The following is a 12917-nucleotide window of genomic DNA, read 5'->3' as shown; positions in this document are numbered from 1 at the left end:
TCCATTTCATTATTCTTGCATTCATTGTATGTGTCCATTTATTCATTGTATCCATTGTTCACAGATATCTCTGCTTCTCCAGCTGGATTATGAACACCACATGAACAATAGTTACCATTTATCATCTTTCTTCTATACCTGGGCTTCCCTGGTGGCTCAGAGGTTAAAGCGTCTGCCTGCAATGCGGGAGACCTGGGTTCGATCCCTGGGTCGGGAAAATCCCCTGGAGAAGGAAATGGCAACCCACTCCAGTATTCCACTCCAGTATTCTTGCCTGGAGAATCCCATGGACGGAGGAGCCTGGTGGGCTACATTAGTCCATGGGGTCGCAAAGAGTCAGACACGACTGAGTGGCTTCACTCACTTCACTTTCTAGTACCTAGCACACACTCATAATCTATTAGGTACTCAAATTAATCATGAATTAATCATGAATAAATTAACACATTCTTTGCACAAGGAATGGTTTAATAATTCCAAAAAATAGAGAAGCTTCTTTCATCGTGGTCTTCTTGGTTTGCAAATGACAGTCAGGAACCAGGGACCTGGGCCTGGATGGGAACAAGGAGGAAGCCCTAGAAAACCATTTATTCCTGGGGCTCTGGTCAGTTTTATTTGTAAATGGGAAGGGAAGAAAATAACATGAAGTGGAGGCAAGAGGAAGAAGAATTGAAGAATTCCCAAGTGAGGAGAGGAGTTCTGGAATGACTCCACCACAGGCCTGCTCCCTGCCTCATGCCAGGTGACAGCCTGTCATCCAGTAGGAGAGGGGCCGGCCGGCACAGTGCAACCTCCATTTCACCCTGCGGAGAGAGAGAAGAGTGGTTCTTGCTTCCTACTTAGCAGCTGCTGCTTTACACATGACCCAGCTTTCCGTGAGTATTATGTACAGAGCAATGCCCAGAAACCCCTTCATTCCCAGCTCTCTACTGTGTCCTCCTGTGGCCCCTCTGATTCTTTAATTTCTGTCATCCATAGTGTTTGCTCTTTCCCCCTACCCAGTACACTTCCACATTTTCAAATCCTCAACTCCTGAAGGGGGAGAGCTTTTTTTACAGGGCTGAGGGTTACTTAAAAAAAAAAATCCCAGGTGTAACTATTGACTTTCCCTCCAGAAAGTGTCAGCCTTAACAGTCATCAATGCCCCCTCCTCTCTCTCTCTCTCTCTCTTTCTGATAAAGTTGCTATGTGCATTCATTTTAAAAAAAGTTATTTATTTGGCTCTGCCGGGTCTTAGTTGCGGCATGTGGGATCTAGTTCCCTGACCAGGGATCGAACCTGGGCCCCCTGCTTTGGGAGTGTGGAGTCTTAGCCACTGGACTACGAGGGAAGCCCCAGTGCCCCTTATAAATAGACATCCCTTCCCTGGTGGCTCAGATGATAAGGAATCTGCCTGCAATGCAGGAGACCCAGGTTCAATCCCTGGGTAGGGAGGATCCCCTGGAGAAGGGAATGGCAAACCACTCTGGTATTCTTGCTTGGAGAATTCCACGGACAGAGGAGCCTGGCAGGCTATAGTGCGTGGGGTTGCAAAGAGTCGGACATGACTAACACTTCACTTTGGAGCATGCAAGGTACTTAACTCCTTCTGTTTTCAGTTTCTGGTAGAGGCAGCCATTTACATTGTTTATATATCCAGTTTGAGGCTTAGAAATGTTAAATAATCAACTCAACGTCCACCATAGTTAAGCTGGATCTGCAACACTCATCCTGCTGACGAACAACACTCTTTTTTATAGAAATGTTGCTGCCAGTTATAGAGAGAGGGTCCCATGGCAGCTGTGTTTATGTTGCTTAATTGCTTCCATCCCTACAGCTGAATGGAGCCAGGTCACCAGGTCCAAGCTGAATCCAACAGATCCTCTATGTGGACTAGGACTGAGCCTCACGGGTCTCTATGGTTGTTTAGGACATTAGCCCATAGATTCAGGGCAGACTGTCTGTCTGGTGGACTGTAGATTAGAGAAACCCAGTCTGCAGAGGGAGTAGTGAGGCCAAGGCACTGAGAGAAGCAGAAACTTGCCAGGGAAAGTCCCCAGCCCTGTTTCCATCCCTTTCCTGAAGCCTAACTGCACCCCTCGTGTGGGCCCAGCAAGACACCTTGTCCTCTCAGCATAAATCCACCCCTCCCCCCCCACCACACCCCCCTACTTCCGGCTAACTAAAGTCATTCTGTTACTGCAGCCAAAAGAGTTTTGCTCAATATAGCATCAGAGAAAGAGCTAGATCCCAGGAGCTACTAAGTCAAGAGTGCCTGCCACAGCCCCCATTTTTCTAGACTGTACAGAAAGTCCTGACCTACTGTCCCTTTCTCTGTCACCACATCTTTCTTAAGGCTCTGCCCACTAACTTTGTCCCAAAGTGACCTCCTCACCAGTTCTTCATCCCCCCCGCTCCAGACACAATCTTTTTTGCACAGTTGATAATCGCGAGAAGATTGGGGCTCAGCAGTTCTGAAAGAAAGGGAGAAAGAGAATACCCATGAAAGTGCTGGGGACAGTCCCAAAGACTGGCTCTCTCTGCAAGGCTCCTCCCACCCAGAGACTGAGAACTTGCAGCCGAGGCATGGACTCCCTCTCAGAGGCCCATCTGGACATCCATACAATGGCTGGTGGACGTTGGGGGTGGTTGGGGAGTAGGGGCAGGAGGGTCAGGAGGACAGAGATGTGGGTCTGTTTACTGCCATCCTCCCTAGTGGATGGTGGTTCATCCCGAGTGTGGAGGTTTCTAGGGAAAGGTAAAGCCAAAACAGGCTGCACAGTGACCAAGGTGAAGTCCTGCCTAGGGAGCGAGGTTCTTCAGGTGAAGAGCCGAGGGCCATTCATCAGAGTTCAAAGGAGGAGATGAGGTCTCCTCCTCATCAGAGGGTCATGGACCTGTGGAATCTTCTGGACTAGCCCTGAGGTGGGGACTTAGCACTTGATCTTCAGTCAGACCAACAGCCAAAGACAGCACTACTTGCTGGCAAGAGCTGAGCCATCGGGGCCACCAGAGTGGCATTTGGCACTGGTTCTCTGAGCCTCAGTTTGCCCGTCTGTAAAGTGGGGATCATATTAGTTTCTATCACATAGCAAGTTGGTAAAATGAGCCATGTGTGCAAAGTACTGAGTATGTAATACACTCAATAAATGTTGGCGGCTGCACTGCTCCACTCTACTGGCTGTGCAGAGCCTTTCTGGATCCCGAGAGCAGCCTGCAGAAGCTTCTGTGGGCATCCAGGGACACGGTCAGACCCCCTGCTCAGTCAAGGAATCCCCTGACTCCACGAGCCATCCCTCTGGGGGCGCTGCCAGGCTGTGCATCCCGTGAGTAGAGCCTGGTCATCTCTCTCACCTCTCCCACCCTGGGACCCGTGCCAGACCTTGACAGTCCACTTGGCAATTGTTTTCCGTGTGACTCTGGTAATCGTTGCACCAGTAGTGGCTGTTGATCTGGAAGATGCCATAGTCAAAGCTGCCATCTGTGTTTTCATTCACCTTTGTTATGTTGAAATCACTCTCTACGAAAGCCAGGCACAGCCCTTAGAACAGGGAGAAGAGGGTTTTCAGAGGGGGTGGCCAAGCTGAGGGAGAAGGAAGATGGAGGAGAAAGGGATGAGGAATCAGAAGAAAGGAACAAGGACTGAGGGGCTGGATGGGGCTGGCAGGCCAGAAACATCCATCAGCTTCTCCTCTCATTTTTCAGTCCATTCAGCCAGCCACCCGTCAGTACAACCACTCATGCATCCATCTGTCCATCCATCCTTTCTGCACTTAATGATCACTGACTGTGTGCCAGAAACTGTGCAAAGCCCCGAGAGGGACATTTAGCTGGGTCAAATGCAGGTGTTGCCTTCAAGGAGCCTATAGAGTAAGAATGAAACTATGGACCTAAAAAACCCACAAGGCAAAATAAAAGGAGAGAGTGTTGTAAGGCAGATATGCACAAATTCTGGGCCAAAAGGAGCTATCTCTACTGTGGAGCTGGATAAAACCTTTACACTGTCTGTTCGCACTGCCTGGAATGCTCTTCCCCCAGACATTTGGGGGACTGGATCCTTTTTCCTATTCAGCACTTCTCAAAGTCACCTCCTCAGAGAGGCCTTCCTTGACTTCCCCTTCTAAAACAGTGTCACCCATCACTCCCCCTGACTTATTCTTCTGCAGAGCATTTATCACCACCAGGAAGCACTTCATATATCTGTGTGTGTTTCCTGCTGCCTCTTCCCCTAGGATGTGAATACTGTAAGAGGAGGAGCTATGTCGAAGTCTGCACCCCCAGCACCTGCAGTCATTCCTGGGACATAGTAAGTGCTCAGTTAATAATGGTTGAACAAACATGGAATGTGGGGAAAGCCTTCTTGGAGAGGACTGCTTTGTTCATTTGACTTTGAAAAAACAAATAAGAGAAGAAAGAAAGATGGCCACTGAAGGCACGACCATGGGAGGAGGAAGGAGCAGGGTGTTAGAAAATGTCACTCACAGTCAGTCAGGGAGTAGCCCTCAAACCCATCCAGGTCCTCCTGGTGCAGCACCTTGGCCAAGTCACAGCGGCCGATGAGGCTGGGCTGATTCACAGCAACGAGGCAGCTGACCAAGGAGATGAGCAGTGGGCTTGTCATCCTTGGAGGGGAGGAGGCACGGTGGAGGGCGAGCGGCGGAGGGCCTGCGGGGCCTGGAGTCTCCCAGACTGTCTCCTGGTCTTCTCCCGGAGAATCTGGAGAGGGCAGCCAAATGTCCTCACTCACCCGCTGCTCCCCTCCTGGCTACTTCTCTTTCCTCTCATGTATTATTCTATAAATACTTTTTTTTGGGTCTCCTGTTTGGTTTTTTATTCCCCAATTTAAAATTAACAATGCTGGGGCATGTCAAATGGACATGTAAGCTGGCCTAAAGGGGTACCCACTAGCCAAATCTGGAATAACATTTTTGAGGTAACAACTTTACTGAGATATAATTGACAATATATAACTCATACACTATACATACACTTAATTCAGTTAAAGTGTATAATTCAATCATTTTCAGATTGCAGAAAATCATTTTCAGAATGCAGTACTATGTGACTATCACGACAATCAACTTTATACTGTTTTCATCAACCCTAAAAGAAACCTCATATCTATTAGTTGTCACTCCTTGTTCCACTTCCCTATAGACTCTGGCAACCACTAACCTACTTTCTGGGCTTCCCAGGTGGAGCTAGTGCTCCTGCCAATGCAGGAGACATAAAAGATGCAAGTTCGATCCCTGGGTGGGGAAGATTCCCCTGGAGGAGGGCATGGCAACGCACTCCAGTACTCTGCCTGGAGAATCCCATGGACAGAGGAGCCTGATGGGCTACAATCTCAAAGAGATGGACACAACTGAAGTGACTTAGCATGCACGCATGCAATCTGCTTTTTATTTCTATAGATTTACCTGTTCTGAGCATTTCACATAAATGAAGTCATACAATATCTGGTCTTTTGCATTTGACATCTTTCACTTAACATAATGTTTTCAAGGTTCATCCATGTCATAGCATGTACCAGTATTTATTCCTTTTTCATGGCTGAATACCCTGGAGAAGGAAATGGTGGTCCACTCCAGTATTCTTGCCTGAAGAATCCCATGGACGGAGGAGCCTGGCCAGCCTCCTGTCAGTCCATGGGGTCACAAGAGTTGGGCACGAGTGACTAAACCCTGGGTGAATAGTATTACATTGTATGGATATATCACAATTTGTTTATGTATTCATCAGTTTGTGGACATTTGAGTTGTTTCTACTTTTTGGTTATTAGGAATAATGCTCCTATGAACATTCATGTACAAGTTTTTGTGTGGACAAATATTTCCATTCCTATGGATATATTCCAAACAGTGGAATTGCTGGGTCACATGGTGACTTAAAGTTTAAACTTTTGAGGAATTGCTAAACTTCCAAAGTGGCTGTACCAATTTACATTCCAATCAACCATGTATGAAGATTCCAACTTCTCCACATCCTCACCAATACAGTTATTAACTGTCTTTTTGATCAAAGCTATCCTAATGGGTGTGAAGTGGTATCACATTGTGGTTTTGATTTGCCTTTGCCTGATGGCTGATAATGTTGATTGTCTTTTCACATGCCCATTGGTCATTTGTATGACTTTGGCAAAATGTCTTTTCATATCCTTTGCCCATTTTTTCAGTTGGGTTTTTTGTTTTTTCATTATTGAGCTGTAAGTGTTCTTTATATATTCTGAACCTTATCAGATACATAATTTGCAAATACTTCCTCACATTCTGTGGGTCACTTTTCACTCTCTTGATGGTGTGTCTTTGAAACACAAGTTTTAAATTTTGATAAAGACTGATTTATGTATTTTTTTCTTTTGTTGCATGTGCTTTGGTATCATATCTGTGAAACCAATGAATAACAGTTTCCAAGATAATCTAGAACAATTTGGCCATCACAATAAATGATGATAGTTATTATCTGTGATAACTTTCACTCTATCAAATGATGATAACCCATTGAGTAAGATAGGAAGCCATGAGTTCACAACAGTAATAGATAGTCCAATAGATACATAATGGGGATTGGGGGGGGGGGGCTCTTTCTGACATGAAAATGCTGACGGATAAATGTGGAGGTAGGCAAGAAGTTGAAAAATCACCATCCTGAAACCATTATAGATTGATCTGAGCAAGAAAGAATCAACAGTGGGTGCTAAATCAGAGGGAGTGGGAAGCTTAGTGAACTGAGTTTGTTCATGGTCCTAAAGTGTCTCCCCACAGATTGCATCTTAGTTGCATGAGAAAAACAGTAACAATACAGTGGAGAAACCAGATAGCATTTTTTGACTTCAGTCATATTGAGTGAAGTAAGTCAGACAGAGAAGGAGAAATATCTTATGATATCTGTTATATGCAGAATCTAAAAAGAAATGATAAAAATGAACTTATTTACAAAACAGATACAGACTCACAGACTTAGAGAAAGAACTTATGGTTATCAGGGGGAAAGGATGCGGGGGGGGGGGTGGTGCAGAAAGGGATAGTTAGGGAATTTGAGATGAACATATACATACACACTGCTATATTTAAAATGGATAACCAACAAAGACCTACTGTATAGCACAGGGAGCTCTGCTCAATGTAATATGGACAAGAGGGGAATTTGGGGGAGAATGGATACATGTCTCTTTGCTGGAAATGGAGGAGGAGGAAGGGAAAACATCTTGCTCTGTGCTCATCCTGCTGCTGTCTTGTTTAGACCCTAAGTCGTGTTCAACTCTTTGCAACCCCATGGACTTAGCCCATCAGGCTCCTTCATCCATGGGATTTCCCAGGCAAGAATCCTGGAGTAGCTTGTCCTGTTCTCCTCCAGGGGATCTTCCTGACTCAGGAATAGAACCCATGTCTCCTGCATTGGCAGGTGGATTCTTGACCACTACACCACCTAGGAAGGCTTGTGTGTGTGGGTGGGTTTCCTTAACTAGGTGTATGTTCCCGAAGGTTCTTCCATGCACTGGCTTCATGAGTCTGGCAGTTTCTTGGACAAGATGGCTACCCTGACAGTCTGTCTCCTCACGAATGTTTTATTCTGTCTCCTGAGACTCACTCCTTAGCAGCCTGAGCTTGCGACCATTCTTTTGCTTCTCTCTCCCACTCTACAGTTGCCAGATTTAGTAAATAAAATCACAGCATGTCCTGTTACATCAGCATTTCAGACAATGGTTATTTTTTTAGTATAAGTGTGTCTCATACAACCCTACTTGGCCCTGACTCAGTGGGATCCTTCAGACACAGGATCTTTCAGATCCTTCCAAGGATCCTGCCTTGGAAAGCAGGGAGCTCCATCTCTGCCCCTGAAAGCCCCTCTTGGGGTTCTCCAGGGAAGACGGTGGTTCGGGCAGGTGCATCCCAACCTCCCCTCCCGAAGCTTACCTCTCTCCTATCCCTCGCCGACCCCAGGTCCCAGCCTGCCCAGGGCTTTCCGTGAGAATCTATAGAACAAAGCCTTTTGGGTGGGAGCCCCCTCTTCCTCATGGACTATCCTTTAGCCCCGCCCAGCTCACTGCTCTCCATGTTCTAAAGAAGATGGGAGCACTCAGTCACCCCCGCCTTCTGGAACCCCAGTTCTGTGATGTCATCACCCTCCTGGAAATACTCTGGTCTTAACCATGCAAACTGGCTCAATCTTGAGGCCAAACTTGAGGCAGAAGCGGCAGATGGGCCTGGAGGGATTGGTGACAACTGTGACGAAGACCACTGATGGGACAGAGCACGTTGTTCTGTCTGACCACCTCCCTTCCCTTCTGGGCACAGTAACACCTTTGAGGGAACTCCTTCCCCCATGGCTTTTAGGTAGTCTGCCGGTCACAGGGCCATGTCCTCCAGGTGAGAAGGTTTGTTCGTGCCCCAACGCGTGTATCTTGAACTGAAACTAAGTGGCGAGGCTCAGCTTCTCACAGGAAGCCTTCAGGTGTGGGGCCTGAGACTGCTTGGAATCTCATGGGTACAGCCCATCTGAGAGAATAGCCTCCTTGAACAGGGAGCAGAGTCCAGACAGGACTCTTATCCCAGCATCCACCACTTCTGCAGCCTAAACTCACCTTTGCCCTTACTGCAACCCTGTGATTCAATAAATGTCCTTTCTTGTATAAACACATTTGAGTTGAGTTTCTGTCACCCATACGACCAAAAGAGACCTGCTTAGTACAGGTAGGATGGAGTTAACCATCCATGGAGTGGTGACCTGACAACCTGTCACCTCCCCATGAAGGACACACATCTTAGTGTCATTTGTCACCAAGGAAGTCTAGGAGACATTTCCACCAACTATAGCGAAAAGGAAGGGCTTCCCAGGTGGCGCTAATGGTTAAAAAAAAAAAAACACTTGCCTGCTAATACAGGAAACATAAAAGACACAGGCTCGATCCTTGGGTTGGGAAGATCCCCTGGAGGAGGGCATGGCAACCCACTCCAGTGTTCTTGCCTGGAGAATCCCATGGACAGAGGAGCCTGGTGGGCTACAGTCCATGGGGTTGCAAAGAGTCAGACATGACTGAAGCAACTTAGCAGCAGAAGCATAGCAAAAAGGAGGCAAAAAAAGTTTTGTTACTGATGCTCACTTCACCCTTGAGACAGGGTGATAGAGTCTACCAGAAAGGAAGTAGGAGGAGTTTTCTAAGTGGGCAATGATGCCCTGTACCCTCCGCCTCTGGACTTGCCCCCCCCAGCGGGGCAGCAGCGCATTGCGTCTTGGGAAGGAAAGACAGCAGAAGCTCTGGCCGTTCTTCAGTCGCTCAGTTGTGTCCGACTCTTTTCAGCCCCATGGACTGCAGCACGCCGGGCTTCCCTGTCCTTCACCATCTCCTGGAGCTTGCTCAAACTCATGTCCACTGAGTCGGTGATGTCATCCAATCATCTCATCCTCTGTCGCCCTCTTCTCCTCCTGCCCAGCATCAGGGTCTTTTCTAATGAGTTGGCTCTTTGCATCAGGTGGCCAAAGTATTGGAGCTTCAGCATCAGTCCTTCCAATGAATATTCAGGACTGACTTTCTTTAGGATTGACTGGTTTGATCTCCTTGCAGTCCAAAGGACTCTCAAGAATCTTCTCCAGCACCACATTTTGAAAGTATCCATTCTGAAGCTCTGGTGGAGGTTGAACCCTGGGAGAAGGACATTCTCTGGGTATCACTTTATGCAGTACCATTTGTGGCCAAAACAAATGACCCAGATAACTTCAGATGATCCAAGTAACCTCACCTGTGCAGAATTAGAACCCTGGGTGACAGGAAAGGCTTCCGTAGTCCAGGACCACATGCTGCAAATCGGGCCTGCAGGCGAGGGTCTCCTTGCAACATGGTCTTAGAGGGAATGATGGCAGCACTCAGAAGGGGACCATAGGGACCCTCCAGCCCCCACTCACCCCCAGCTGTGACACACATGAGCCCTGGGTGGATTCCTACCCATTCAAAAAACTGGCACATCCAACCCGGGACCCATGAATAAAGTCTGGATGTTGTAGCCTGGGGCAAGAAGACATGGATTCCACATATCACTTGTCTAAATAAACATTGGCACGTTATAAATCAAGCTAACAAGCTATTAAATAAAATATTTTCTATCCTCATATTCTGACAAACATTCCTTTAAAAGAATAAAATTTTAAAAATGTGTATAAAGCTATGTGTGTGTGTGTGCTCAGTTGGGTCTGAGTCTGCGGATCCAGGGACTGTAGCCCGCCAGGCTCCTCTGTCCATGGAATTTTCCAGGCAAGAATGCTGGAGTGGATTGCTGTTTCCTACTCCAGAGGATCTTCCTGACCCAGGGCTCGAAACATGTCTCTTGCCTTTCATGCATTAAAAGGTGAATTCTTTACCACCAACGCTGCCTGGGAAGCCCATATGAAGCTATGGCTTATGTTATTATATGACTGAAAGTTAGCAGAATGTCAAAGATCAATGAACTTAATTTTTATTCCACATGTCTGGATGCTCTGTTAATGGATTAATAATGTTGGGATGAGTAATAAGTGTATACATAATTCATAAAGGATTAAAACTTTTCCATGAAATTTATTTTCCTATCTTCCTTTCAGCACAAACACTAGTTATATTACTATTATCAAGATTTTAAATATATTTAAGAATTAAAAACATATTGAAAGTACATAATTTTAAATATATTTTCATCAAAAATGTAAATTTGCGTTAAAAATGTACTAATTTTTCCTGTTTTCCAAAAAGTTAGTTTCTTTAAAATATTGAAAAGTATCTAATAATTTGAAAGTCAAGGGCTTTCCTGTTGGCTCTGTGGTAGAGACTCCGCCTCCCAATGCAGGACACACGGGTTCGATCCCTGGTCTGGGAAGATCCTACATGCTATGGAGCAACCAAGCCTGTGCACCACAGCTACTGGGCCTGTGCTCTAGAGCCCAGAAGCTGCAACTACTGAGCCCACCTGCTGCAAATGCTGAACCCCCACACCCTAGAGCCTTGCTCCCCAACAAGAGGAGCCGCCGCAATGAGAAGTCTGTGCACTGCACCTAGAGAGCAGCCCGCACTTGCCGAGATGACAGAAAAGCCCGCACAGTAACAAAGACCCAGTACGGTCAAAAGTAAATAAACAAATAAAAAAAGTTATTTTCTTAAAAGTCAAAATACAAATTGGAATGAATGTATATTACATTTTTATATCAAAATTACAGAGATCCATTTTATTTTACTCTTTGAAAGTTTAACTACACTTTACTAAACAACTTTGAATTTTAAAATGTAACAAATTTTATTTAAATTATAAATTTAACTTAAACCTTAAAGTAACTCTTCAAATTAAAATGTCAAAATTCATCATAAGTCTAGCATTTAATGTCCATCTTGTTGCCAATGTAAAGAATTATATTATGTCTAAAGTCTAGACATATATGAAAACATAAGAGTAATGTGTAATGTGAGTTTTGCAATCTTACAAACATTTCCTCAGCTTTTTACATCGAGGTAAATATTGTATTATTTCATGGATACTTCCAGAACCAAGAATAGGACCACAAAAATAAGAAACTGTACACTCAGCACTACTAGCAACTCATTGTGTTCATATCTATTGCCTTCAGGCTACCTGAGAGGAAAGCTCTGAAGAGTTAATTAATTAGTCTTTTCTCCTACCTAAATACTTTTCTGCCCAAAGCCTCTCTGGACTTCAAAATAGTGCCTAGCAAGAGCCATTAAACTTTCACCAAAAACATAAAACAGGAGCTATATTGTAACATTCAATAAAGCTTTAAAAATGGTCCATATAAAAATATCTTTAAAAAAAAAAAGGCTGTTGTCACACACTTGGAAGACCTCCAAATCCTGAGCAGAAAGGCATGTGGAAAATGATGAGATCAAAAAGGATGGATGTGGATAACAAAGATCAGAGACTTAAACTGGGACGAAACAACACAGCTGAAAAAGGTGAGTTTGCAGATCTGACATGAAAAGACAGTCACCAATGAGACATATTCAAACCATATGGTCATAAGACTGAATTTTTAAAATTATTTATGGATTTATTTTTGTTTGCACTAGGTGTTCATTGTGTGGGGGGGCTTTCTCTAGTCGCAGCGAGTTGGGGCTACTCTCTGGTTGCGGTGTGCGGGTTTCTCGTGGAGGTGGCGTCTCTTGTGGAGCACAGGCTTTAGATGCACGGGCTTCAGTAGTTGCTCTGTGGCTTGTGGAATCTTCCCAGACTAGGGATCAAACCTGTGTACCTTGCATTGGCAGACGGATTCTTATCCACTGGACCACCAGGGAAGCCCAAGACTGAGTTTTGTTTTTTTTTAGGCTGTACTTTACCCCACAGAAAGTATACCTTCTCAAATACTTCAGGAATAGTTACAAAACTGATTATAAACTAGGCTAAAACTATTACCTCAAATTGTCCTGAAAGGAGGAATTATATCAGCTCCATACTCTGGCTACAATTTAAAAACCTCAATTTCTTATAACTTTAAAAGAAACACAGACACAGACACACATACACTTCTCCCCTGAATAATTATTGGGTTACTGGCAAATTATTAATAAAATCTGGAGTAACAGCTTTCTAAAATGAAAATGACATTAATATATCATGTCTGAAATTTATTTAGAAGTAAATTCATAGTCTTAACTGCTTTCATTCAAGTAAAACAAATTGAGTGTTTGATTCAAGAAGTCAGAAAAATTAGAAGAAAAACTTTCCCAAGGAAGACAGAAGGAAGCAAAGCATAAGAATAAAAGCATAATATATTTAATTGGGGGTTCCCTGGTGGCTCAGATGCTAAGGAATCTGCCTGCAATGCAGTAGTCCCGGGTTTGATCCCTGGGTGGGGAAGATCCCCTGGCGAAGGGAATGGCTACTCACTCCAGTATTCTTGCCTGGAGAATCCCATGGACAGAGGAGCCTGGTGGACTACAGTTCATGGGGTCACAAAGAGTC

At 45.1% G+C, this 12917-nt stretch overlaps 1 protein-coding gene across 3 annotated transcripts in view; it reads right to left on the bottom strand.

Moving 5' to 3' along the window:
* Nucleotides 1-375: 375 nt before the first annotated feature.
* LYZL6 (lysozyme like 6) overlaps nucleotides 376-12917 on the bottom strand; it is a 29119-nt gene continuing 16577 nt past the window's right edge. For 2 of the 3 annotated variants that reach the window (XM_070479615.1, XM_070479614.1), the window contains exons 2-5: nucleotides 4462-4695; nucleotides 3362-3520; nucleotides 2375-2453; nucleotides 376-803 (exon numbers count right to left, since the gene is read on the bottom strand). In XM_070479615.1, the coding sequence (XP_070335716.1) occupies nucleotides 734-803; nucleotides 2375-2453; nucleotides 3362-3520; nucleotides 4462-4600 (447 nt within the window). In that variant the 5' untranslated portion in view covers nucleotides 4601-4695 and the 3' untranslated portion in view covers nucleotides 376-733. Of the gene's footprint in view, nucleotides 804-2374; nucleotides 2454-3361; nucleotides 3521-4461; nucleotides 4696-7895; nucleotides 8057-12917 lie in introns of those variants that run through there. The other variant, XM_020873426.2, reaches the window with a different exon arrangement.

This window comes from Odocoileus virginianus, chromosome 17 (genome assembly GCF_023699985.2).
Source record: "Odocoileus virginianus isolate 20LAN1187 ecotype Illinois chromosome 17, Ovbor_1.2, whole genome shotgun sequence".
In the NCBI taxonomy this organism is placed as follows: Eukaryota; Metazoa; Chordata; class Mammalia; order Artiodactyla; family Cervidae; genus Odocoileus; species Odocoileus virginianus.
This window is presented reverse-complemented; position numbering and strand designations above follow the sequence as displayed.